The 27,949-nt window shown below is 46.3% G+C and overlaps 1 protein-coding gene and 1 long non-coding RNA gene across 12 annotated transcripts in view; one reads left to right on the top strand and one right to left on the bottom strand.

The window, feature by feature from the left end:
* LOC139552299 (dynamin-1-like) overlaps positions 1 to 27,949 on the bottom strand; it is an 82,351-nt gene that overhangs the window by 25,176 nt on the left and 29,226 nt on the right. For 8 of the 11 annotated variants that reach the window (XR_011670409.1, XR_011670408.1, XM_071363902.1 and 5 more), the window contains exons 10-15: positions 27,372 to 27,510; positions 21,654 to 21,740; positions 21,037 to 21,107; positions 20,820 to 20,871; positions 20,264 to 20,278; positions 15,504 to 15,617 (exon numbers count right to left, since the gene is read on the bottom strand). Coding sequence is in view for 9 of the 11 variants with exons in the window: in XM_071363902.1 (XP_071220003.1) it covers positions 15,504 to 15,617; positions 20,264 to 20,278; positions 20,820 to 20,871; positions 21,037 to 21,107; positions 21,654 to 21,740; positions 27,372 to 27,510 (478 nt within the window). In the remaining 2 variants the exon portion in view is untranslated. The remainder of the gene's footprint in view (positions 1 to 15,503; positions 15,618 to 20,263; positions 20,279 to 20,819; positions 20,872 to 21,036; positions 21,108 to 21,653; positions 21,741 to 27,371; positions 27,511 to 27,949) is intronic. The other 3 variants (XM_071363907.1, XM_071363901.1, XM_071363906.1) reach the window with 2 other exon arrangements.
* Positions 6,285 to 9,223, top strand: LOC139552296 (uncharacterized). Its single transcript, XR_011670407.1, has 2 exons — positions 6,285 to 6,491; positions 7,257 to 9,223. It is a non-coding gene; the product is annotated as an uncharacterized lncRNA (long non-coding RNA).

The raw sequence follows: 27,949 nt of genomic DNA, 5'->3' as shown, positions 1-27,949 counted from the left end.
CTCTCAGTAGTGCTGCCCTAGCTCTCTCTCTCTCTCAGTAGTGCTGCCCTAGCTCTCCCTCTCTCTCAGTAGTGCTGCCCTAGCTCTCTCTCTCTCTCTCTCTCTCAGTAGTGCTGCCCTAGCTCTCCCTCTCTCTCTCAGTAGTGCTGCCCTAGCTCTCTCTCTCAGTAGTGCTGCCCTAGCTCTCTCTCCCTCTCTCTCAGTAGTGCTGCCCTAGCTCTCCCTCTCTCTCTCAGTAGTGCTGCCCTAGCTCTCCCTCTCTCTCAGTAGTGCTGCCCTAGCTCTCTCTCTCTCTCTCTCAGTAGTGCTGCCCTAGCTCTCCCTCTCTTTCAGTAGTGCTGCCCTAGCTCTCCCTCTCTCTCAGTAGTGCTGCCCTAGCTCTCTCTCTCTCTCTCTCAGTAGTGCTGCCCTAGCTCTCCCTCTCTCTCAGTAGTGCTGCCCTAGCTCTCTCCCTCTCTCTCAGTAGTGCTGCTCTAGCTCTCTCCCTCTCTCTCAGTAGTGCTGCCCTAGCTCTCTCCCTCTCTCTCAGTAGTGCTGCCCTAGCTCTCCCTCTCTCTCAGTAGTGCTGCCCTAGCTCTCCCTCTCTCTCAGTAGTGCTGCCCTAGCTCTCTCCCTCTCTCTCAGTAGTGCTGCCCTAGCTCTCTCCCTCTCTCTCAGTAGTGCTGCCCTAGCTCTCTCCCTCTCTCTCAGTAGTGCTGCACTAGCTCTCCCTCTCTCAGTAGTGCTGCCCTAGCTCTCTCCCTCTCTCTCAGTAGTGCTGCCCTAGCTCTCGCTCTCTCTCAGTAGTGCTGCCCTAGCTCTCTCCCTCTCTCTCAGTAGTGCTGCCCTAGCTCTCGCTCTCTCTCAGTAGTGCTGCCCTAGCTCTCCCTCTCTCTCAGTAGTGCTGCCCTAGCTCTCCCTCTCTCTCAGTAGTGCTGCCCTAGCTCTCTCACTCTCTCTCAGTAGTGCTGCCCTAGCTCTCTCTCTCTCAGTAGTGCTGCCCTAGCTCTCTCTCTCTCTCAGTAGTGCTGCCCTAGCTCTCTCTCTCTCTCTCTCAGTAGTGCTGCTCTAGCTCTCTCCCTCTCTCTCAGTAGTGCTGCCCTAGCTCTCTCTCTCTCTCTCTCTCTCTCCGTAGTGCTGCCCTAGCTCTCTCTCTCTCTCAGTAGTGCTGCCCTAGCTCTCTCCCTCTCTCTCAGTAGTGCTGCCCTAGCTCTCTCCCTCTTTCTCAGTAGTGCTGCCCTAGCTCTCTCTCTCTCTCTCAGTAGTGCTGCCCTAGCTCTCTCCCTCTCTCTCAGTAGTGCTGCTCTAGCTCTCTCCCTCTCTCTCAGTAGTGCTGCCCTAGCTCTCTCCCTCTCTCTCAGTAGTGCTGCCCTAGCTCTCCCTCTCTCTCAGTAGTGCTGCCCTAGCTCTCCCTCTCTCTCAGTAGTGCTGCCCTAGCTCTCTCCCTCTCTCTCAGTAGTGCTGCCCTAGCTCTCTCCCTCTCTCTCAGTAGTGCTGCCCTAGCTCTCTCCCTCTCTCTCAGTAGTGCTGCACTAGCTCTCCCTCTCTCAGTAGTGCTGCCCTAGCTCTCTCCCTCTCTCTCAGTAGTGCTGCCCTAGCTCTCGCTCTCTCTCAGTAGTGCTGCCCTAGCTCTCTCCCTCTCTCTCAGTAGTGCTGCCCTAGCTCTCGCTCTCTCTCAGTAGTGCTGCCCTAGCTCTCCCTCTCTCTCAGTAGTGCTGCCCTAGCTCTCCCTCTCTCTCAGTAGTGCTGCCCTAGCTCTCTCACTCTCTCTCAGTAGTGCTGCCCTAGCTCTCTCTCTCTCAGTAGTGCTGCCCTAGCTCTCTCTCTCTCTCAGTAGTGCTGCCCTAGCTCTCTCTCTCTCTCTCTCAGTAGTGCTGCTCTAGCTCTCTCCCTCTCTCTCAGTAGTGCTGCCCTAGCTCTCTCTCTCTCTCTCTCTCTCTCAGTAGTGCTGCCCTAGCTCTCTCTCTCTCTCAGTAGTGCTGCCCTAGCTCTCTCCCTCTCTCTCAGTAGTGCTGCCCTAGCTCTCTCCCTCTTTCTCAGTAGTGCTGCCCTAGCTCTCTCTCTCTCTCTCAGTAGTGCTGCCCTAGCTCTCTCCCTCTCTTTCAGTAGTGCTGCCCTAGCTCTCTCCCTCTCTCTCAGTAGTGCTGCCCTAGCTCTCTCTCTCTCTCAGTAGTGCTGCCCTAGCTCTCCCTCTCTCTCAGTTGTGCGGCCCTAGCTCTCTCCCTCTCTCTCAGTAGTGCTGCCCTAGCTCTCTCCCTCTCTCTCAGTAGTGCTGCCCTAGCTCTCTCCCTCTCTCTCAGTAGTGCTAACCTAGCTCTCTCTCTCTCTCAGTAGTGCTGCCCTAGCTCTCTCCCTCTCTCTCAGTAGTGCTGCCCTAGCTCTCTCCCTCTCTCTCAGTAGTGCTGCCCTAGCTCTCTCCCTCTCTCTCAGTAGTGCTGCCCTAGCTCTCTCTCTCTCTCAGTAGTGCTGCCCTAGCTCTCTCTCTCTCTCTCAGTCGTGCTGCTCTAGCTCTCTCCCTCTCTCTCAGTAGTGCTGCCCTAGCTCTCTCTCTCTCTCTCTCAGTAGTGCTGCCCTAGCTCTCTCTCTCTCTCAGTAGTGCTGCCCTAGCTCTCTCTCTCTCTCAGTAGTGCTGCTCTAGCTCTCTCCCTCTCTCTCAGTAGTGCTGCCCTAGCTCTCTCTCTCTCTCTCAGTAGTGCTGCCCTAGCTCTCTCCCTCTCTCTCAGTAGTGCTGCCCTAGCTCTCGCTCTCTCTCAGTAGTGCTGCCCTAGCTCTCCCTCTCTCTCAGTAGTGCGGCCCTAGCTCTCTCCCTCTCTCTCAGTAGTGCTGCCCTAGCTCTCTCCCTCTCTCTCAGTAGTGCTGCCCTAGCTCTCCCTCTCTCTCAGTAGTGCTGCCCTAGCTCTCTCCCTCTCTCTCAGTAGTGCTGCCCTAGCTCTCTCTCTCTCTCAGTAGTGCTGCCCTAGCTCTCTCCCTCTCTCTCAGTAGTGCTGCCCTAGCTCTCTCTCTCTCTCTCAGTAGTGCTGCCCTAGCTCTCTCCCTCTCTCTCAGTAGGGCTGCCCTAGCTCTCTCTCTCAGTAGTGCGGCCCTAGCTCTCTCCCTCTCTCTCAGTAGTGCTGCTCTAGCTCTCTCCCTCTCTCTCAGTAGTGCTGCCCTAGCTCTCTCCCTCTCTCTCAGTAGTGCTGCTCTAGCTCTCTCCCTCTCTCTCAGTAGTGCTGCCCTAGCTCTCTCCCTCTCTCTCAGTAGTGCTGCCCTAGCTCTCTCCTCTCTCTCAGTAGTGCTGCCCTAGCTCTCCCTCTCTCTCTCAGTAGTGCTGCCTTAGCTCTCTCTCTCTCTCAGTAGTGCTGCCCTAGCTCTCCCTCTCTCTCAGTAGTGCTGCCCTAGCTCTCTCTCTCTCTCAGTAGTGCTGCCCTAGCTCTCCCTCTCTCTCAGTAGTGCTGCCCTAGCTCTCTCTCTCTCTCTCTCAGTAGTGCTGCCCTAGCTCTCCCTCTCTCTCTCAGTAGTGCTGCCCTAGCTCTCTCTCTCTCTCAGTAGTGCTGCCCTAGCTTTCCCTCTCTCTCAGTAGTGCTGCCCTAGCTCTCCCTCTCTCTCTCAGTAGTGCTGCCCTAGCTCTCCCTCTCTCTCAGTAGTGCTGCCCTAGCTCTCTCTCTCTCTCTCTCAGTAGTGCTGCCCTAGCTCTCCCTCTCTCTCAGTAGTGCTGCCCTAGCTCTCCCTCTGTCTCTCAATAGTGCTGCCCTAGCTCTCCCTCTCTCTCTCTCTCAGTAGTGCTGCCCTAGCTCTCCCTCTGTCTCTCAGTAGTGCTGCCCTAGCTCTCCCTCTGTCTCTCAACAGTGCTGCCCTAGCTCTCCCTCTGTCTCTCAATAGTGCTGCCCTAGCTCCCCGGGGAGGCTGTTTGATTTCTCTCTCAGGTTGGAGCTCAGAAACCGTAGCTAAAGCAAACACACAGGCCCAGCTACCACCCAGTGCTGAGCCAGGAACCCCTCATATACACACACGCGCAAACACACATACACATAAACGCACACACATACACACTCCCCGAATCACCATGCGTGAGACCCGCCACCTGACATAAAGGGAGAGAAATAGTAAGAGAGGGAGAGGGAGAATGATAAAGGTGCCAAATGTTATTTTTGCAGCATCTTCCTCTGTTTTGTCATGTTCACTGGACTATCCCACTACTGCCATGTCTCTAACCAGTAGACCGTTTGACCTTTGCACACACACAAACAGACACACACACACCTCAACTTATGTTCTGGTTTTGATTTCCCAGTAGTACACCCTTAACACCCCCCCACTGCCCAATTCACCAGTCCCCCTCTTTCTGATGGGGTGTTGGGGGTGAGGGGGTGTTTGAGGGGGGCTAGGGGTGTGGTGGGCGGTGTAGACCAGTATAAAGAGCCCTTTATTCAAGCCGGACAGGGAGAGGAAATCAGCTTTAGAAGACAAAACAGAGCACAGAGAAGAGAGAGAGAGAAAAGACCACAGGGCCACACATCTGGAGTTATTACAAGCCTTCCTTCTCGCCAAGAAACGCCGACATTCCTGCCCTGGCTACAAAGCCATGGAGCCTCTGCAGTCATCCAGCCTCACTCCCTCCCTCCCACACACACACACACACACACACACACACACACACACACACACACACACACACACACACACACACACACACACACACACACACACACACACACACACACACACACACACACACACACACACACACACACACACACACACACACACACACACACACACACACACACACACACACACACACACACACACACACACACACACACACACACACACACACACACACACACACACACACACACACACACACACACACACACACACACACACACACACACACACACACACACACACACACACACACACACACACACACACACACACACACACACACACACACACACACACACACACACACACACACACACACACACACACACACACACACACACACACACACACACACACACACACACACACACACACACACACACACACACACACACACACACACACACACACACACACACACACACACACACACACACACACACACACACACACACACACACACACACACACACACACACACACACACACACACACACACACACACACACACACACACACACACACACACACACACACACACACACACACACACACACACACACACACACACACACACACACACACACACACACACACACAACACACACACACACACACACACACACACACACACACACACACACACACACACACACACACACACACACACACACACACACACACACACACACACACACACACACACACACACACACACACACACACACACACACACACACACACACACACACACACACACACACACACACACACACACACACACACACACACACACACACACACACACACACACACACACACACACACACACACACACACACACACACACGATGACATACAACCAACACACTCACCCTAACACTTTTATATACACACACACACACACACACACACACACACACACACACACACACACACACACACACACACACACACACACACACACACACACACACACACACACACACACACACACACACGATGACATACAACCAACACACTCACCCTAACACTTTTATATACACACACACACACACACACACACACACACACACACACACACACACACACACACACACACACACACACACACACACACTCCTCCCACACACATGCTTCCCCAAAAAGCTCACCAGCTAGACAACCAATCCCTCTCCCCCTCCCCTCCCCTCCCCTCCAGCCCCTGTTCCCCCCGCTACAATTACACAACACACGCAGCAAATTAATGCGCCTCACTTCCTGTTGACCCCTGACCTTCCACTTCTTGCTACCTCCCCAAAAGCCCAAGCTGTAAAAAACCTATGACCCAGACAGAAGGGGAAAAGAAAAAGAGGACAATAAGAGCTCCTCCTCCATCTCTCTCTCCTTCCCTCTCTCTCACCAAGGAAACCTTTGGTGACCATTCGTCTGCCACGTAAGCCTGCTGCTAGTCCTCACTTTGCCTCTCAGCGAGAATTCTCTCGTACTGAGGAGATAACCTCTGGACAATGTTGTTACAATGCTGTTACAACCTCCACACAACGTCTCTCTGCTCCATGTACAGACAACAGGAGTCTACCTGAATCAACACTTTCTCTGCTGGCAATGGAAAGATGAGAGAGGGAGAGAGGAGAGAGGGAGAGAGGAGTGAGGGAGAGAGGGAGAGAGGGAGAGAGGGAGAGAGGGAGAGAGGGAGTTGGAGGGTGAAAAGTGGAGGGTAAATTTGGTTGAGATAGCATGAAGAGACAAATCCACTGACCAGCGCTATCACCAACCGGCAAAGGGGACTTCTCTCCGGAGAGACGCCAAGAGGTGAGAGAGGAGACGGAGAGCGAGAGTCCACTGACCAACCCATCCAGAACTAGGTATCTCTATCCTTTCTGTCCTCACTGTGTTAAGTGTCTGTGAAGGAATGATGATGTAAACTGCTGCGTTTGTGGGAGGTGTTGGGTAGATGTGTGTTTGAGAGAGTTGGATGGATGTGGGTATGAGAAGTTGGGTATGAACCACTAACCTCTATGTTGAGCGCGTTTCTCCACCGGTAAGTCTATCAGTGTTATTGACCGCTTGGTGACTGTTTCCTGACCACAGTACTACAGATGGTTGCCGGTAAAGGAGCAGTGTGATCACCAAACCAACTTTACACTAAGATCAAAGAGTTCTTAGTTCCCTGGTCATTTCTTAGGTGTAGTGAAAAACACGGATTGTAAATATCCATTTTACCTCAACACTTAAGGTCAATGAGGGCATACAAACTCCAGTCTAGTTAGCTAAGACACTGACTGTGAATGTGTCTGTGTGTGTGTGTGTGTGTGTGCGTGTGTGGGTGCGTGTGTGTATGTGTGTGTGTGCACATTTTCATCTGCTTTCATATGTAAAGAAAAAACACAAACTCATTTCAGAGACTACTGACACATTGCACAATTTTAAATCCTCTCTGTGACTCATGATAGGGTTTCAAATGACTCTCTCTCTCTCTCGCTCTCGCTCTGCCTTTCTTGCTGCCACTGTCTCTCTCTCTCTCCCTGCAGGACACAGGAAGAAATACTCATACTGCCAATCACAACTCATCACTTCTCCCTGACCTCAGCCATTTACTCTCCCATTTTCTTTCTCTGTCTCTTTTCTAGACAAGACCTCTACTTCTTTCTACACTGGGCAGAAATCGCTCTTCTCTCCTGAGCCCATGGGATTGGTCAAATAGCTATTTTGGATACAGTGCAGATAACACAGTGAGTAGTGTGTATGTTTGAGTGTGTTCAGTGTCTACGTGTGTGTGTGTGTGTGTGTGTGTGTGTGTGTGTGTGTGTGTGTGTGTGTGTGTGTGTGTGTGTGTGTGTGTGTGTGTGTGTGTGTGTGTGTGTGTGTGTGTGTGTGTGTGTGTGTGTGTGTTCAGTGCATGTGTATGTGCGTATGTGTGAGTGTTTACATGTATATATGTGTACCTCCTTCACCCTCCTCCCTCGTGGACCAGCAGCCCGCCCCGCCTGCCCAGTGTTCAGACTACCTGTTCAGGAAGTAGTGGTTGCACAGTAGTCTGCACATTGGTTAGGCTGGGTGGGGAAGCGCGAGAATCAGGACACAGAGAGACAGCTAGCCAGTGGGCGACAGCAGCCAAAAAGACCATGGCACTACTCTGGGCAAGCCTGGCACAGCATTAAGACTCCGAACCACAGGCTCAACCACAGAAACAGGCCATGCCCAACTACATATATACCTGTCTAGTACTGTTGTGTTCTGTTCTGAGTTGATGACTGACTGTATGTCCTGAGAAATTGAAATAGTGTTTTTTTGAAGATCAGTCTGAGCCTACTTAGTGTCTTTTCTGGGTTAAGGCGTCTGCCATAGAGGTAGAATCCAGAAATGGTACTTTATATTTTGTAAATATTGTCATGGGCAAGAATTAAAACTGCAGATTTCAACTTTGCATAAGACTGTACATGCTATATAATTAAAATGTTACGGTTGAATGGGAAACACTGGTATTGGTAATGAACATCGATATACTAAAGATGGCTTCTACTGGAGTGGTTATATTTGTATGAAGAACCCAAAATATTCCAACCACAGGGGGATGACTAAAATACAGCATACCGGGGGATGACTAAGATACAGCATACAGGAGGATGACTAAAATACAGCATACCGGGGGATGACTAAAATACAGCATACCGGGGGATGACTAAGATACAGCATACAGGAGGATGACTAAAATACAGCATACCGGGGGATGACTAAAATACAGCATACCGGGGGATGACTAAAATACAGCATACCGGGGGATGACTAAAATGCAGCATACCGGGGGATGACTAAAATACAGCATACAGGAGGATGACTAAGATACAGCATACAGGAGGATGACTAAAATACAGCATACAGGGGGATGACTAAAATACAGCATACCGGGGGATGACTAAGATACAGCATACAGGAGGATGACTAAAATACAGCATACAGGAGGATGACTAAAATACAGCATACCGGGGGATGACTAAAATACAGCATACCGGGCGATGACTAAGATACAGCATATAGGAGGATGACTAAAATACAGCATACAGGAGGATGACTAAAATACAGCATACCGGGGGATGACTAAGATACAGCATACAGGAGGATGACTAAGATACAGCATACCGGGGGATGACTAAAATACAGCATACCGGGGGATGACTAAGATACAGCATACAGGAGGATGACTAAAATACAGCATACAGGAGGATGACTAAAATACAGCATACCGGGGGATGACTAAGATACAGCATACCGGGGGATGACTAAAATACAGCATACCGGGGGATGACTAAAATGCAGCATACCGGGGGATGACTAAAATACAGCATACCGGGGGATGACTAAAATGCAGCATACAGGGGGATGACTAAGATACAGCATACAGGAGGATGAATGACCATAGATTGTTAACCCAAAGTGTAACTGTTGCTCTATGCTAAACGGAAGCTTACAATTAAGTCACAACCTGAGCAACATAAAGAAGTGGTGGTTGTATCACGCTGACCAATTGGCAGACTACCTCCAAGAAAGCTCCATCTAAAGTCCCTGACATGAAATAAAATACTTGAACATATCTAAATGATGTCTATGCCTCTGATTCTTTTCTAAGATAGGCTTATGTCTCCTGTAAAATGATATACATACTGTATGATGTCATGTGCCCCTTTTAGTTTTTGACTAGACTGACCCAAAAGAGAAGGGGGTTTACATTGATGTTGATTGACTGTCTCTCTGTCTCTCTCTCTCTTCTCTCTCTGCCTTTCTCTCTCTCTCTGCCTTTCTCTCTCTCTCTGCCTTTCTCTCTCTCTCTGCTTTTCTCTCTCTCTCTGCCTTTCTCTCTCTCTCTCTGCCTTTCTCTCTCTCTCTTTGCCTTTCTCTCTCTCTTTGCCTTTCTCTCTCTCTCTTTGCCTTTCTCTCTCTCTCTTTGCCTTTCTCTCTCTCTCTCTCTGCCTTTCTCTCTCTCTCTCTGCCTTTCTCTCTCTCTCTCTGCCTTTCTCTCTCTCTCTCTGCCTTTCTCTCTCTCTCTCTGCCTTTCTCTCTCTCTCTGCCTTTCTCTCTCTCTCTGCCTTTCTCTCTCTCACATGCAATTGAGACTGATTCGCACGATATCCCGGCTCTCAGATTCACCAGAGGAATGAAAACCACACAGCAAAATGTTTCCAATTAACAGTCCGCTGTTGAGCGCAACTGCTTTTTATAAGATGCAGTCCTTGAGACACACACTGCACAAATACACACACACACACACACACACACACACACACACACACACACACACACACACACACACATATTCATGGATGTACACACACATACACCACAAATGAGCACATGCACATTAATGGAAATAAGCACACATAGACACTCACTGTAAATATGCGCGTACACACACACACACGCATACACACACACACACACACACGCATACACACACACACACACACACACACACATGTTTTGGTGAGTGCTGTTGAGAGCGAGTGCCTCCTATTTCCCCCCAGGTTATTTACAGCTCAGATCTCCAGTTGAGACTCTGCTATCCAGCAGCTTTACATCAGGACTGGGCTGCAGGGAGACCCTCACCCACACACACAAACACACACACACACAAACACATACACACACAAGCGTGAAGGGTCCCACAGCAGCTCGATGACAACTATAGCATCGTTGCAAGCTAATGTGCTGTGCGTGTGTGTATGTGCGTATGTGTGCGCGTGTGTGTGCGTATGTGTGTGTGTGTGTGTGTGTGTGTGTGTGTGTGTGTGTGTGTGTGTGTGTGTGTGTGTGTGTGTGTGTGTGTGTGTGTGTGTGTGTGTGTGTGTGTGTGTGTGTGTGTGTGTAAATAATGAGAGTCATGGGCTTGGCGTTGGCTCGTGCTTTTGAGGGTTTCTCTTAATTCACTTCTTCTCTGGTTCTCTGGTTCTCTGGTTCTCTGGTTCTCTGGTTCTCTGGTTCTCCGGATCTCCGGCTCTCTGGTTTTTGAGGCTTTGGGGAGCTCTGTGCTCCAATGATGCTTGATTCAAAGCCCTGGCATGTCTGGTAATACAAACCAGACCCCTAACCCCCCTAGACCCTACCCTCTGTGTGTGTGTGTGTGTTTGCCTGCGTGTGTGTGCGTGCGTGTGTGTGTGTTACAATACCGACTACTGAAGCAGCACAATAGTCTTGACCTCCTTTTTTGTTTTAAGCTGCCAGAACAAGGCATGGGTTCCCAACAAGGCATGGGTTCCCAACAAGGCATGGGTTCCCAACAATGCATGGGTTCCCAACAAGGCATGGGTTCCCAACAAGGCATGGGTTCCCAACAAGGCATGGGTTCCCAACAAGGCATGGGTTCCCAACAAGGCATGGGTTCCCAATAATGAGAAGCCAGACAGTAAAATATGAAGCAAGTCCATTTTTTAAAGCTCTATATGTGTGTTAGTGTGGATGATCCTCGGTATGAAAACATGGACAGAAGCAAAAAAGCAACTCAGTTAAATAGTGTACTTAACATATGCTTGGTTAATTATAGAGAGTGTGTATGGTGTTCATGTGTGGATGAGTGTGTCTGCGTCCATCTGTCTGGGTGTACGTTAGCCAGTGTGTGCTTTGCATGCCCCTCAGTGTTCTTATGTATGTGACTGAGTGTGTGAAAATTAAAGCATGTCCACCCTGCCTAGACAAAGGTATGGAAAGTTTCTGTTCCCTGCTCATTAAGCTACACTAGTCCGTCTCTCCTCTGAGCTGGAGCAGCGGTGCTATGTTAGTTTTGGGTCCCTGTGCTCAGAGAGACCGCCAAGTTCAAATAAATACATGTTGAGCAACGCCGAAAGAGGGAGGGAGGAAAGGATGAAGTTGGGGAGGGGGGCTCCTGTCCTGCATGTGTGTTCGTTATTTGGGATAGGGCTCTGGGGATGGGGGAGGGAGGGAGGGAGGGAGTAGACAGGGAGATGAAAGGAAGACCACAGCATCCTTCTCTCTGTCCCTGTCTCTCTGTCCATCCCACATGGTCCTTGTTACTGCGGCCCTAAGCAGCTAACCAGAGACACTCCTCTCCTCCTTCCTCTACTCCTTTACACCCAATTCCCTCCCCTTTCTCTTCCTCTTTCCCTCCTCCTCTCTAGCCCCCTTTGAAATTAAATAAGTTGATGAAAAGTAGCCCTGGGCCCGTATCCACAGTGTCTCAGAGTAGGAAATTGGTGGTAAGTGCTGAGAATAGAGATATTTTACTCCTACTCTTACGGGTAAAAATATATGCTATGCATGAAGCCGCTTTAGTCATAAGAGTCCTAACCTAGTCTACAGATATTTAGGAGACCTCGTGAGCTGTCCTAACCAGTTAAGAGTTACCAGCAGGTGTCTTGATAAGAGAAAAAGACAGTGAGTCAGTGGTTCCTGCGCCATAGACAGGTAATTCCTTTAGGGTTGAAAGAATGTTTTGATATTTCTATGTGATCAATCCATCAATTATCTGGACCTACATGCAACAGTATCTCTTGCACTTTTAACGACAGTGACTTCACAAGGCCTTTCATGTGACATGCCTAAATACTTCTCACCACTAGGCTAATAAATAAACACATTTTTCTAATGATCATTTAATTACCTACAACATGTTATTTCAAGTTATCCCTTTGGAGCGCAACACCACATTGTTAAAAAAATATGCTTAAACTGAGCATGCCTCTAACTTGGGCTATTGGAGGCATCTAGGGCATGTGTTAACTTTCATTGTGTTCGATGAAAATGATAGACCTTTCAAAAGTTGTATGCAACATTACAGCAGGTGACTTGATACCTACTGTGCCAAAGCGATTTAGAGTTGTTAAACAGGAGTGGCAAGTGTGTTGATATAATGGTAATATTGGCAAAATTCAGATTTTAACAATAATCAGAATCGGTAAAAAAAAAGGGTTACGCATGCCAACATATTAATAATTAAGATTAGGCAAAGTGGTTGTCAGGCAAAAATTATATAAAATGTTTGACCATTGCAACATTTGATGTACAGTCACATTCACAAGGGTTGTCTGAAGCGTTCTATAGAGTTCGCAGCTGGCGATGCCTCATCGCGATTGGTAATTCCCTATCGTTTTTAACAATGTCAATGAGCATCATCACTATCTGTCCTTTGCGGTACCTCAAACTGTCGTGATTATCAGCTGAGATCACATTTGATGGTTGCATTTTACTCCTCCATCAGAGTGGGTCATCCTAAAAACGTAGTCTGAGCTGGGAGTTTTTTTGTCTTAAAACAGATTTTAACAGGAATCTTAAGACCTTTTCTGAGATGCTTTGTGGATACGGGCCCTAGTCTTGAAGGGGAACATGCAGGCCGGTCCCGACAGTGTGTGTGTGTGTGTGTGTGTGTGTGTGTGTGTGTGTGTGTGTGTGTGTGTGTGTGTGTGTGTGTGTGTGTGTGTGTGTGTGTGTGTGTGTGTGTGTGTGTGTAATTGGAAACACACACTCAGCGCAGGGCTCTGGTATGCACATGTGGGTGCCAGCTTTGGTGTCTGGCATGCTGGGGGGCCCTGTCTCACTTTGAACAGACCCTCTAAACTACCTCTCTCCCACTACAGCCCCACTCACCCCAACCCTCTCTACTTCCACTAAACCCCCTGCCCCCGACAAAAAAACATCCATTCACCCATCTCAACACCTTTAGTGTGTGAAAGAACAGACTCTTTGTTAAGGAGAAAAATATATAAGATAAACTTTCTGTTAGAGAGACACAAACGAACACTCACACACACGCACACACACACGCGCACACACACACACAGTGACGTCAGTCAGTCAGTGGAACGGCTGTAGCTAGGGCATGGAGACAGCCAGACTGTGGCTGAAGAACTTCTAATAGATTTGCAAAGGGTTCTGGGATTGTCTTTGACCAATCTGACCTGGTTCAAATCGTGTCAGGTTCTATTACCAGAACAAGCCTTTTGAAACACAACCACCTAACTACACCAGCACATTTTACTGGAAAACCCAGCATCTGACTTGGAATAAACTATGGAAAAGAGACATTGAATCTTAAAATTAAACATCTTACAGTTTTTTTTACAATCGCTAGGACCCATTTCTCAATACCAAGGCCACTTTTTCAAAACTCTTCACACAGTTCTCCTAACTAACGTTCAGCTTGGCACAGCAGTTCATTTCACATCCAAAATGCACTAAAACTACCAAAACACTTCATACATGTCTCAAATCAACTCATTCTTCCATAACACTAGCAAAGGTTGTCACCCAACAAGCACACTTTGTCACTCATAAAACAATGACCTAAAAAACATTAACAACAGGGTAGCGTTACACAATGTTTTCTTTTGTAAAATGTCTTTACAAAACAAGAATGACACCTCTCTACTGTTTAGAATTCACTGCAGTATATGTTACAGGAACGAATCAGACATGATGCAATATGCTTCAATATGTTTTATGCCATTGTTTCTGATGACCATATAAACGATTGCAGTTTCCTGCACAGCAGTGAAAATCCTACCTCTCCTGCCTGTGGGAGGTAACCGTTGGGTCCTACGCAGAAATACAAAAACAATTACACACAAGTGGGTTTGGAGGCTTTGCTCAATTTACTTCTGTAATGTGAAGTTCAGTCAGATGCCCTTGCAGAATGCACATCTTACCTGATGTTTTGCCGGAAGTTTCTCACGAGAGATGATACTGTTGAGCGTTGCAGATTTGTCTGCACTCTCAGAGCAGCCTCTCTCATTGATAGACCATGATTTATTACATGATCAGTTATAGTAGCCCTAATCTCATCTGAGACTGCAGCTCTTGAACTTCCTCTCAGTCTTCTTCCACCACGCACTCGTACTCCTCTCCCTCTCCCTCTCCCTCTCCCTCTCCCAGCCACTCTTCTTCCTCTGTCAGCCACTTCTCTGTCTCTGGCTGGGTCCATGTTTACCTTACAGTACAGCATTATTCCTAAAATGTCCCCTTTTGTATAGATGGTAATGAAACTGAAAGACGAACACCTGGGTAGGTGTTCAGCTACAATGGGAATCAGCTGTGGTTGGTCTAATTGTTTTGATAGTATTTAATTTTTTAGATTTGGAATATATTTCAATACGGTATCACTGTAGAAATGTAGCAAATTGCTGTCTTATTCAATGTTGTGTTATGTTAGGTTTTGAACTTAAGTTTAACAGTTTTGAAAAGAGTATATAAACATGTATAAATTGGCCTGTAGGTACATAGAGTTTTGGTGGTGGTTGTGTCTGAGTGAGAAAAGAATTCATGAAATTTGAAAGATGTAGTCATTGAACGCATGTTGTGCCAAAGCAATGAAAAATGATCCACGGTTTAGCTCACATAGACTGCTGTTGTGCTCACTGTGTGAAGAGTTTTGAAAAAGTGACCTAAGTATTGAGAAATGAGTCCTAGCGATTGTAAAAAACTGTAAAGTAAAACTTAAAGTATCTCACTGAAATAATTCTATTACTGGTTTTGGAAAAAGCTACCGATAATCACACGTGAGTTGTCGTTAAATGGAGACACATCACTGTTGGGTGACGAGACGTGTGCTTGCGGTAAAGACAGAAGCAGCATTTTAGTGGTCTTCTATTGTCATTCCATCCAACACAATAAAGCCAATGAAAATGAATTTAATTAGCCATTCTATGAGAAACCTCCATATGTGAGCTCCTTCCCCAAAAACTTGTGACAGAACCGGGACATAAGCAAATGAGGTACCTTCATTAAATCACTCTGGTATGAAATCTTTGCTATAAAATCTGAGAGATTTAGGTGACACATAAAAAGATTAAGAACCAGCAGAGGCCAGTGTGTGTGTAAGCCCTTGTGTCTTTGTGTCTTTGTGCGCACGAGTGTTTGCATAACCAAAACCTCACCTCATCATCCTTGTACCAGGACAGGGACTCAGCGGTCAGGACGAACCAGTACTCTTTGGCTCCTCCCTTCATGATGCCAATGTTGTTGATGGTCAGCCAGCCCTTCCTGATCACCTGAGAGAGAGAAACAGAGAGACAGAGTCAGAGAGGCAGGCATACACAACGCTAGCCTTCTCTATCCCCTCTCGGTCTGTGTATGTATGGCATGTGTGTGGTATCCTATCTCACTACTGCCCCTAGTGGCCATAGGGAGTCACTGCAGGGGACACAACATGGGACAAATGGGACCGGATCTGTGGGCGTATCTACTACCATCTAAGCACAACTATCATTGTGATTCTATCAGTGTCTCTCCCACACCATAAACATAGAATGCATATGCCTCTGTATTTACCTTAAACCGATCATTAACCGCTCCTCTCTCCGGCTGAATGAGGATGTGGAGAGAACATTACACAGCTATGCCACGGACAGAGCACAGTGCACGGGGCATAGGCCATTCGTAATGCACAGGGGCAGGCAGGACACTGGCCAGCTAGAAGGTGGTACAGCGAGGGAAGGCAGGCAGGGACAAAGGAGGACAAAGAGCTATGTGAAGCTTTAAAAACTGGGTGGTTTGAGCCCTGAATTCTGATTGACTGAAAGCCATGGTATATCAGACAGTATACCACAGACAGTATACCACGGGTATGACAAAACATTTCGTTTTACTGCACTAATTATGTTGGTAACTAGTTTATTATAGAAATAAGGAACCTCGGGGGTTTGTGATATACAGCCAATATACCACGGCTAGGGCTGTGTCCAGGCACTCAGCGTTGCGTCGTGCCATGCCTTAGCCATGGTATATTGCCCATATACCACCTCCTCGGGCCTTATTACTTAAGTAAGGTTGCTTTCAAACCGAAACACATGTAGCGCATATGTGGATGCACGGTTGTTTCGTGTTTGTGGGGTGTGGTGGGGTGGAGAGAATGATCATTTGGTTATTAGCTGACGGATGCCTAGTCATCATGTGTCATGTCAAAACTTCTGTTTTCACAAACTTTTCTGTTGGACAACGATTGTGTTAGTGCAACCAACTGCTTACTTGCCCCTTCCACCAAGGCATTGTTAGTCATTATATTGCATCATATTGGGTGGTTTGAAAATCCACTAGATGGGTAGAGGGGGAGGTAAAAGGGAGATACTAGGGGAGGCTGTTAGTCAAAGCGGCTGCTGAAAGGGGGGAGGGCAGATCTAGGCGGTAAGCGCAGCCAGCTAAACAGGAAACAGCGAGGGCCAATGTGTTTACACTGCCCCTAAGCCCTTTGACCCTCCCGCTTGGGCGGTCACTATGGAAACTGACAGGGTGTGCCTCTGGAGGTGATGTATTTATCTGTGCTGCACTGGGAGAGAGAGAGAAATTGAATTGAGAGAGAGATAGGGAGAATAGTGTAGAGTAGAGTAAAGTAGATGAGAGTAGAGTAGAATAGTGTAGAGTAGAGTAGAATAGAGTAGAGTAGAATAGTGTAGAGTATAGTAGAGTAGAGTAGAATAGTGTAGAGTAGAGTAGAGTAGAATAGAGTAGAATAGTGTAGAGTAGAGTAGAATAGAGTAGAGTAGAATAGAGTAGAGTAGAATAGTGTAGAGTAGTGTAGAGTAGAATAGTGTAGAATAGAGTAGAGTATAATAGAGTAGAGTAGAATAGTGTAAAGTAGAGTAGAATAGTGTAGAGTATAATAGAGTAGAATAGAGTAGAATAGTGTAGAGCAGAGTAGTGTAGAGTAGAGTAGAGTAGAATAGAGTAGAGTAGAATAGTGTAGAATAGAGTAGAATATAGTAGAGTAGAATAGTGTACTAGAATAGTGTAGAGTAGAGTAGAGTAGAATAGAATAGTGTAGAGTAGAGTAAAATAGTGTAGAGTAGAATAGTGTAGAGTAGAGTAGAATAGTGTAGAGTAGAATAGAGTAGAGTAGTGTAGAGTAGAGTAGAATAGTGTAGAGTAGAATAGTGTAGAGTAGAATAGAGTAGAGTAGAATGGTGTCAAGTAGAGTAGTGTAGAGTAGAGTAGAGTAGAGTAGAATAGTGTAGAATAGAGTAGTGTAGAATAGAGTAGAAGAGTGTAAATAATGAGTGAGAGAGAGACGGGGGGGTTAAAGAGAGAATAAGAAGGAACTAGATAGTGTATAGTGATGTTTCCTCTTTATAAATGGCTTTGTTTAACTGGTCTTAAAGTTGAGATCTGCGATAGGTAAAACAGCACCACTGGCCTCCCCCTGCACATTTGTTATTGTTTTAGTTTAGAGGAAATGAGCATCCAGCTTCATGGTAAGAGAAAATCATAGTGCATGCTGTGCTGTTCTATTGCCCGTGCAATGATGTGTTATGATGTCCGAGGGAAAAAAACATTGTTCGTTGTTTGAAGTAATGTCTTCGTTGTTGTAATATTGCAAACGGACAGTTCCACTGATATGGATGAGAAACCAATGGCCTGCTCCCACATTAAAGCTAAAGTCTCCATCTCTCTGGGATCTGCTGTTATTGGAGAACACATGGCTGACTTCTTTATCTGGTTCAAGCTAAGACTAGGGGTTGACTGGCTATCCAAACTCCTTTCTCCGGTCAAACACTAAGGCTAGGGGTTGACTGGCTATCCAAACTCCTTTCTCCGGTCAAACACTAAGGCTAGGGGTTGACTGGCTATCCAAACTCCTTTCTCCGGTCAAACACTAAGGCTAGGGGTTGACTGGCTATCCAAACTCCTTTCTCCGGCCAAACACTAAGACTAGGGGTTGACTGGCTATCCAAACTCCTTTCTCCGGCCAAACACTAAGACTAGGGGTTGACTGGCTATCCAAACTCCTTTCTCCGGCCAAACACTAAGACTAGGGGTTGACTGGCTATCCAAACTCCTTTCTCCGGTCAAACACTAAGGCTAGGGGTTGACTGGCTATCCAAACTCCTTTCTCCGGTCAAACACGAAGGCTAGGGGTTGACTGGCTATCCTAACTCCTTTCTCCGGTCAAACACTAAGGCTAGGGGTTGACTGGCTATCCAAACTCCTTTCTCCGGCCAAACACTAAGGCTAGGGGTTGACTGGCTATCCAAACTCCTTTCTCCGGCCAAACACTAAGGCTAAGGGTTGACTGGCTATCCAAACTCCTTTCTCCGGCCAAACACTAAGACTAGAGGTTGACTGGCTATCCAAACTCCTTTCTCCGGCCAAACACTAAGGCTAGGGGTTGACTGGCTATCCAAACTCTTTTCTCCGGCCAAACACTAAGGCTAGGGGTTGACTGGCTATCCAAACTCCTTTCTCCGGCCAAACACTAAGGCTAGGGGTTGACTGGCTATCCAAACTCCTTTTTCCGGTCAAACACTAAGGCTAGGGGTTGACTGGCTATCCAAACTCCTTTCTCCGGTCAAACACTAAGGCTAGGGGTTGACTGGCTATCCAAACTCCTTTCTCCGGTCAAACACTAAGGCTAGGGGTTGACTGGCTATCCAAACTCCTTTCTCCGGTCAAACACTAAGGCTAGGGGTTGACTGGCTATCCAAACTCCTTTCTCCGGTCAAACACTAAGGCTAGGGGTTGACTGGCTATCCAAACTCCTTTCTCCGGTCAAACACTAAGGCTAGGGGTTGACTGGCTATCCAAACTCCTTTCTCCGGTCAAACACTAAGGCTAGGGGTTGACTGGCTATCCAAACTCCTTTCTCCGGTCAAACACTAAGGCTAGGGGTTGACTGGCTATCCAAACTCCTTTCTCCGGCCAAACACTAAGGCTAGGGGTTGACTGGCTATCCAAACTCCTTTCTCCGGCCAAACACTAAGGCTAGGGGTTGACTGGCTATCCAAACTCCTTTCTCCGGCCAAAAACTAAGGCTAGGGGTTGACTGGCTATCCAAACTCCTTTCTCCGGTCAAACACTACGCCACGCCCACGGACCTTAGGTTCTTCTCCACAATGAGTCTGGATCTGAGTACCTCCTGACGATTTCTAGAACGCAAACACATTCTAGCCTTTCTGATTGGTCCCAAAACACCAATGGGTTGGGCCAGAGCCAGAACACATCTCTAACCAATTTAGTACTCTGATTGGTTAGAGATGATCCAATCGCTGACGGCTTTGTTTTGTACAACATCCCTCATTTTACGTCACCACAAATGGATGTCAACGATGGCAGTCTCAGACTGAAGTATGTAACGTTAGGGAACATAGAGAAGCGGAAGAATTCAGTTTGAGTCGTCAGGCAAGGCTAAGGGAGCGTCGAGCGATCACACGACCAAGGAAAAGGAGGCTCGACTGTTCGGCAACAAGCTTTGAAATGTGACGTCTCCAAATGGTGTTGTTTCTATGGGAGAGAGAGACGTCTACACATAAGCATTATGCAACGGGAAGGTCTATCTGGTCTCGACCCCTCTGTGTTCTGTCTATGTCGGGGGGGGGGGGGGGGGGGGGGGGGGTGTACTGTGGGGTGTGCTATTTTTCCTCTCATGCTGGCTTCTAATGGGAGATGAGCAGCACTAGCTGGGTACTTTTCTATTGTTTTGGATGGGAGCACTGCCTGGAGGAGGGAGGGAGCTGAGGAAAGAAGCCCCAGAGAGCTCCCTAGCCACCTGTCCATCTACAGTAATGAGAAGCTCTTACCACACACACACATTCTAACAAACACAGAACCACACACACATTCTAACGCACACACATACTAACACACTCCCAAAGAAACACGCATACGCAAGCACGCACCCGCACTAACACACACACTCTCTACTCACCATGATTTCATCCTGCTAAAGCAGAACAGGTGTAGCAATAGAGGTGAAGAAAAAAAGACAACAGAAAGAGAAATCACTCAGAAGAAACAGAGGAAAACAGAGATAGTGTGGGAACACAACACAACTAACACACAGCACTACTAACGAATAACAAAGCCAAGGAACAGTAGAATTTATTAGAGAACAAATGGAGAAGTAATACAAACTCACTCAAAACTGCACTCACTTGGAGCCATAATCTGGTTTGGGAATAGCTCAACATGGGCCTAGGACTAGGGTTGCAAAATTCTTGGAACTTTCAATAAATTCTCTGGGTTTCCTGGAATCCAGGTTGGAGATTTCCTGATTTCCTGCTTATTTCTTCATGATTCCAGGAATCCTCCAACCAGGATTTTTGGAAGTTGAAAGTTATTGAAAGTTATCCAGAATGTTGCCACTCTACCTAGAACCTTGCATCTTGGGCCATTACAATGCTTTCTGAACAGCCCATCAGAACAAAAATCATAGTGAATGTACTGTAAGACTATCTGTAGGTGCTGTCCTGTGCCTATAGTACCTTGTTGCCAGGTTGCTTCTTCTGGGCCACCTGGCTGCTCCTCTGCTGAGCACTACAGGGGTAAACATAATCATAGGTTAGATTGGTACACACACCTAAACACAGGAATCATTAGTACATCAGGGTAGGTCAGAGTTCACAGACTGTACTGTGTCTATACTGGGTTATCTGTTCTAATCGACTGTATAAGGAAAGCGGTCAAGAGGGCGACGCTCACTTGGCAAAGCCAATGAAGTCCTCATGGTTGGTGTTCATGTAGGCCAGCTCAATGTCAATCAGCAGCATCACCTAGATGGAGGGACACACATCAGGAGTTATTAGAGTTAGGATTAAACATAAGAGTTTGAATTGGGAAGATAGTCACTGGTCTAGTGGAAACCCCCGCAGGCTCCTGGGGCCCACCCGCTCGTCATCTCACACCCATCTCTAAATTGTATTACTTTTTTAAACAAATCATTTTGACAGCAACCCTCCTTTTTAATCTCCACGTGTTGTAAGTGAAGTGTTTGTGTTGTCCATTCTACCTGGTAGTAGTCGCTTTTTTAGGACGGGGCCCAAACTCCAAACTTTGCAGTGGTCCAGAGAAACTGCACTACGCCAGTGAAAATAGTGTGTGTGTGCGTGTGTGCATGTGTGTGTGTGAGAGAGAAAGAAAGAGTGTGAGTGTGCACGTGTTTGAGTGTGCGTGTGTGTGAGACAGTGTGAGTGTGAGTGTGTGTGTGCGTGCGCGTGCGCGTGTGTGCGTGTGCGTGTGTGCGTGTGTGTGTGTGTGTGCGCGTGTGCGTGGGTGTGCGTGTGCGTGTGCATGTGTGTGTGTGTGTGTGTGCGTGTCACCTGGTCCTTGGTGCGACTCTCGCGGTCTCGGATATGCTGGGTGACAATCTTGTCCATCTCCTCCCTCAGCATGGGGTACTGAGCCAGCTGTGGGTACAGGACAGCACAGGGCACACCGTGTGGGTAGGGAGGCACAGTTCAGACACGGACCAGACATAAAGCACAGCCAACACAGCCAACACAGCCAAACACACACACTCAAGCACTAACAGCACAAAAACATACAGTGCACGCACAACAAGAGCACAGCACTGCCCTAGTCACAACAATGTAAGTTAATCACTGTTAATATTGGCTTTTCTTAGTGTGTCCATCTTTCCACAAGGGGTTAATCAAATTACAAGTAAATGAATAGTGCAAAGTCTGTATTACTGCCATAAAACACTAAACAGTCTTCTGCCCAACAAATAGTCTTCTCCCCAATAACACATTATTTTCCTGGCACACTACGGCCTTTTTCCATGTGTTCTTTGTAAACACACCAATACAGCAGACACACAACTGAATCACTGAGTCTGGTGGGAGGAAAGCCAACTGAATCACAGAGTCTGGTGGGAGGAAAGCCAACTGAATCACAGAGTCTGTTGGGAGGAAAGCCAACTGAATCACAGAGTCTGGTGGGAGGAAAGCCAACTGAATCACAGAGTCTGTTGGGAGGAAAGCCAACTGAATCACAGAGTCTGTTGGGAGGAAAGCCAACTGAATCACAGAGTCTGTTGGGAGGAAAGCCAACTGAATCACAGAGTCTGTTGGGAGGAAAGCCAACTGAATGACAGAGTCTGTTGGGAGGAAAGCCAACTGAATCACAGAGTCTGTTGGGAGGAAAGCCAACTGAATCACAGAGTCTGGTGGGAGGGAGGAAAGCCAACTGAAATCACAGTGAAATAAAATAAGCTGACGTCTGGCAAGTTACAATGCATCCTTTGCGTTGGCTGTTCAAGGTTACAGGATCACATTGGAATCAATGAGATCCTTCTCTTCTATCGTTTGATTTATCACTTCCTGGCATGGGCCCAAATACACAGTAGGCGACATTGAGCTCTTTAAGGCTTATTCATATGTATAGACAGAGAGCCATGTCATTGACGCCTATTATATAACAGTATTAGTGTCTTCCTTCTGTACTGTCGTCTAAACACAAGTCCTGGTGACTTATTGTACACTGGTTCTTTAGCTTTGATGAAACCATTGCAGGGCTATTTCACATACTGTGCTATAATGCCATGTCGGGCTATCACTAATACAGATGTAGGGTCTTAATTTGAAGACCAATTAACCAATGTGTCGTTGTAAAGAAGCATTGCAACGTTCACGTCCACAACATAGTTGCAGCACAGCCAGTTAGGAATGTTCTGTTTGACAGAGATGCATTGTAAAAAGTACATCGATATATAATAACTCATACAAACAGGGTATGGGCAGCATCCAGGAAGATTTTTACACACAAACACACACACACAATGCATGGGGAGCAGGGGGGAGGACGAGGAGAGAGAGTGGAAAAGGGCAGAAAGACCTCTTGTGGATTTTCTGTTTTATGGTCTTGAAAAAATCCCCAAGAGGGCTCTTTTACATTTTTTCAAAAATTTGCTTGAAGAATAAACAAGACGGTGAGAGGTTAGAAGACAATAAGAGATGTAGAAGACAATAAAGAGAGGGAGAAAGAGAGAGAAACAGAGAGAGATAGATGTTGTGGGTAGAGCTGTTAGTTGAGATGCTGAGACACAACTGCACCACCTGCAACAGCACCAGTTACTAGAACAGATCAAATCATATCGACAGACACGGGGATGGAAGTGAGTAGAATCGACTAGAGGAACTCAATCAGATGACAGAATCGGAGACTGAGAGGACGTCACAAAGATACAGTATTGCTCACTGAGGAGAAAACACACAAATGCTGGTTACGATGGAAACTTGGGACAATTAGATCAATTGTCTATTTTGGCCAATCAAAAACAAAACAGAAGAAAAACGACTGTTTGAATAGAAATAGAATGACAAAAAAACAACATGGGAGTTAAATATCATGGTAAGACCATAGTAAGGATAGACCGATAGTCTGCTGGACTAATGTGTTGGATGCCACATCTAAAAAAAAAAAAGTGAGCACAGAATGATCCATAGTCTCAGTCCTACTATATTCAGACTATCAATGTGAAAGCGATTCATATTGTTCACCGGGGTTGTACTGACTACATAACATATTCCTGAGTGCACACAGGAGATAGATAGTGAAGTGTGACAGAAAGCTATCCGTATCACGCATCTAGAGAAGATGACGTTTAATCAATAGTAGTGTGCACAGTTAGGTGTCTCCTATTGAAAATAAACGACATACTGCGCATTCAGAAAGAATTCACAACACTTTTCCACATTTTGTTGTGTTACAAAGTGGGTACAGAGATGGAGTAGTCATTTAAAAATTATTTGAAATGCTATTATTGCACACAAAGTGAGTCCATGCACATTGTTACTCCTGAACTTATTTACGCTTGCCATAACAAAAGGGTTGAATACTTATTTACTCAAGACATTTACATTTCAGCTTCTCATTTTTAATTAATTTGTAAACATTTGTAAAAACATAATTCCACTTTGACATTATGTAGATCAGTGACACAAAATATAAATTGAATCAATTTTAAATTCAGGCTGTAACACAACAAAAAGTGGAAAAAGTCAAGGGGTGTGAATACTTTCTGAAGGCTCTGTATCTAGCTTACCATGACAATACATGTTTGAATGCTTTCATGTGTTGAAAGGACTCGTCTTTTGACCGCAAGTGACCTACCATCTGTCTTTTGCATTTGCCAAGCTTACAAAGTCAGTACACAGCAAATAAATGTCACTGTATATTGTCACTGGTGCGTGAGTTGACTCTGCTTTGAAAAAATGGCAGTCTGTCTTCTGAGTCAGACACAGTATTCATCATTTTTAGGATACCATCATTGCATAAATGGAATGGCATGTTTGAAGACAAAAAATATTTAAATCTGCTATGTAGCTGGCTAAGAGCCAACACCGAGTCTTGTTCTTTGTCATTTGGAAACAAATATGTAAGAGGGGCAGGCACATTTTCAGATAAACTTCAAACACTAATATCACACCATGGAGAGGAGGAGAAGAGAAAACTGTGGAATAAGGAGTATGAACGAAGAGACTGACTGACAAAGACAAACTATGAAATGATTTCTTAGCTGTGTGGCTTACTGTGCATTCTATAACGGGAACGTATACACTACTGGTCAAAAGTTTTAGAACACCTACTCATTCAAGGGTTTTTCTTTTTACTATTTTCTACATTGTAGAATAATAGTGAAGACATCACAACTATGAAATAACACATATGGAATCATGTAGTAACCAAAAACGTGTTAAACAAATAAGAATATATTTTATATTTGAGATTCTTCAAATAGCCACCCTTTGCCTTGACGACAGCTTTGCACATTCTTGGCATTCTCTCAACCAGCTTCATGAGGTAGTCACCTGGAATGCATTTCAATCAACAGGTGTGCCTTCTTAAAAATGTATTTGTGGAATTTCTTTCCTTAATGCATTTAAGCCAATCAGTTGTGTTGTGACAAAGTAGGGGGGTAAAGTGTTTAACACTTTTTTGGTTACTACATTATTCCATTTGTGTTATTTCATAGTTTTGATGTCTTCACTATTATTCTACAATTAAGAAAATAGCAAAAATAAAGAAAACCCCTTGAATGAGTAGGTGTTCTAAAACTTTTGACCGGTAGTGTATGTCAAACTAAATAAATACAATCAGACACAGATAGGCCATGGCTAGACTCATTTTTGTATCACTCAGCATCTGTCCTTATAAGTAGTAAAAAAAAAACTAAAATATTCTCATAACTTCAAAGAACTATCAACTGGTTATCATAAATAATTTGCCTCTTATTCGACCAAACAGAAAGCATATAGCTACAACACTAACCACTATGCTCATCTAAGATAGATAAATTATTTTAATTGTCTCATTTGCTTCCTTTTTGTAGTCCAGCCATCGGTCTATCCCTACCTCTAAGAATGACGCAAGTCAGACTCCGAACGTGGCTCGGTTCCTTGGTTACCTTGTCACTACACTTTCGTATGGTGGAGGTGAGTTCGCTCACTACCATATCTATACACTTCAGTGAGGGTTCCTTCAGCTTTTGGATCTGCTTTTTCACTATGGCTTCAAAGGCCAGGTCAGGAGTGAACAGGCCCGTCCTGTAGAGAGGAGTTGGTGACGAGTGAGAGTGAGAGAGAGAGAGAGAGAGAGAGAGAGAGAGAGAGAGAGAGAGAGAGAGAGAGAGAGAGAGAGAGAGAGAGAGAGAGAGAGAGAGAGAGAAAGAGAGAGAGAGAGAGAGAGAGAGAGAGAGAGAGAGAGAGAGAGAGAGAGAGAGAGAGAGAGAGAGAGAGAGAGAGAGAGAGAGAGAGAGAGAGAGAGAGAGAGAACTAAGATAATCCACAGGGATAGAGAGCAGGTCAAAGCAGAGAGAGAGATAGAGAGGCGAAAGAATAACACAAGAGGGCCACACAGAGAAGGAGAGAACGTATAAGGAGGGAAAAAAGAGGGATGATAGATTGAGAGACAGATGAAAAAGAGGGGATAGTGACAGGTCAGGGGGAGGTGGGTAAACAGTAAAGAGGGAATAAAAGACAAGTGAGACATTTGGTTTCCCTTGAAGCCATTCTAAAGAGGCCAGCGCTGAGGTCTATCCCTCCATCCAGAGAGAGAGAGAGAGAGAGAGAGAGAGAGAGAGAGAGAGAGAATACAGCCTGCACCACTCCACCGGCCAACAGCTCTGAGTTATGAGCCATGCCAGACCGTAGCTGTGCACCCAACACCCCAGACGAAGCACCTTGCTCTTCCTCTCTACCTGACCCCAAATCTTAGTCCTCTTCTCCCTATCTCCATCTATCCCCCAGCTGACCACACAGAGCAGGGTCACAGCATTTGTTATTCCACTGTCCCAGAGCCACTGTGGTCAGGCCACATTCCATAACATGGCCTGGTCACAGTGGAATTCAGACCACTGGTATTAAGACCACTGGGGCCCTTTTGGCTGAGTGTGGCCCTAAAGGGCCCTCTAAAGCTGTCATTGGCCCTTGGTAATCATCCAGATCTTCACATTGTCATGGCTCCTGTCTGCTGCAGGTGCACAGCCTCCGGTCTCACAAGCAGGAAGTCTGGATGCTGAGGTCAACCAACATGGCTGCCAGGGACAACAGCGGAGTGACACTTTGATGTGACACTCAAGGCATTGAAAATGATTTTTCCACTGCTAAAAGGAACTCAGTCACCTGTGACTTAACAGAACTTAAACATCTTGAGATGTGTTAATTTGACCGTTAATTTGATTCTGAATGTTAATTTGATCATTTTCATCCTTACTCCTGTGTCTAAAGTTGCTACCCTTGACATGTAGCCACATAGCAGCAACTCAGCAGCATCCAGACCCCTTCTATACCCAGCACAGTTCTCTAACATGGCCATGCGATGGCCACTCTGCCCAGCCACCCCATCCAAAGCGGTAGGCAGGCAGTCCCTCACAATACCCCAACTACCCCAGTACGCCCCCTACTGTCCCAACCCGGGAAAACAGGGTATGGAAAACGAGGCGGTGCGGTGATACGATAACAGGGATGACATAGCAGAAGGTTTTGGTGGGAGGGAGAGATGAAACCATAGTGTCGCTCTCCACCATGTGCGTTTACCTTCTGAGTACACTGCCTAACGGTATTGACTAGCTCAGAAATGACCATGTCCACACATTTCTGGCAGGGCTCTTTGATCTTGCCGATCTGCCTTTTCACAATGGTCTCAAAGGCCATGTCCGGGGTGAAGAGGCCAGTTCTGCCCGGTAGAGAGAAAAGGAGCGACAGGTTCAAAAAAGAGGGAAACAGAGAAAGAAGGAGGAAGAGGAGGAGGAGGTCAGGCAGAGAGAATAGTGTTAATTGAAAATAAATTCCTCCTCCCAAACCCCTTCCACATAAAGCATAAAGAAGAAACATGCACAGCAAGATAAAGACAGATAATACATTTCAACAAAAACCAGTATTAAAAACGAAGCTAAATCATCACATCATTGTTTGGGGGAAATATTGAGCTCGTTCAAATGTGCTGATATGTTTGAAGGTGCCAATAAAAGCACAACTGAACTTAAAGAACACAACTTTTATGATTATTACTATACAGCAGGGATCATCAACTAGATTCAGCTGTGGGATGATGTCTTCTTGAGCGGATGGTCAGGGGGCCAGAACAGAATTACTAATTATTTGTACACTGCAAA

The sequence above is a fragment of the Salvelinus alpinus genome, chromosome 24, assembly GCF_045679555.1.
Source record: "Salvelinus alpinus chromosome 24, SLU_Salpinus.1, whole genome shotgun sequence".
In the NCBI taxonomy this organism is placed as follows: Eukaryota; Metazoa; Chordata; class Actinopteri; order Salmoniformes; family Salmonidae; genus Salvelinus; species Salvelinus alpinus.
The sequence above is the reverse complement of the archived record's forward strand: the minus strand, read 5'-3'. Positions and strand labels throughout refer to the sequence as shown.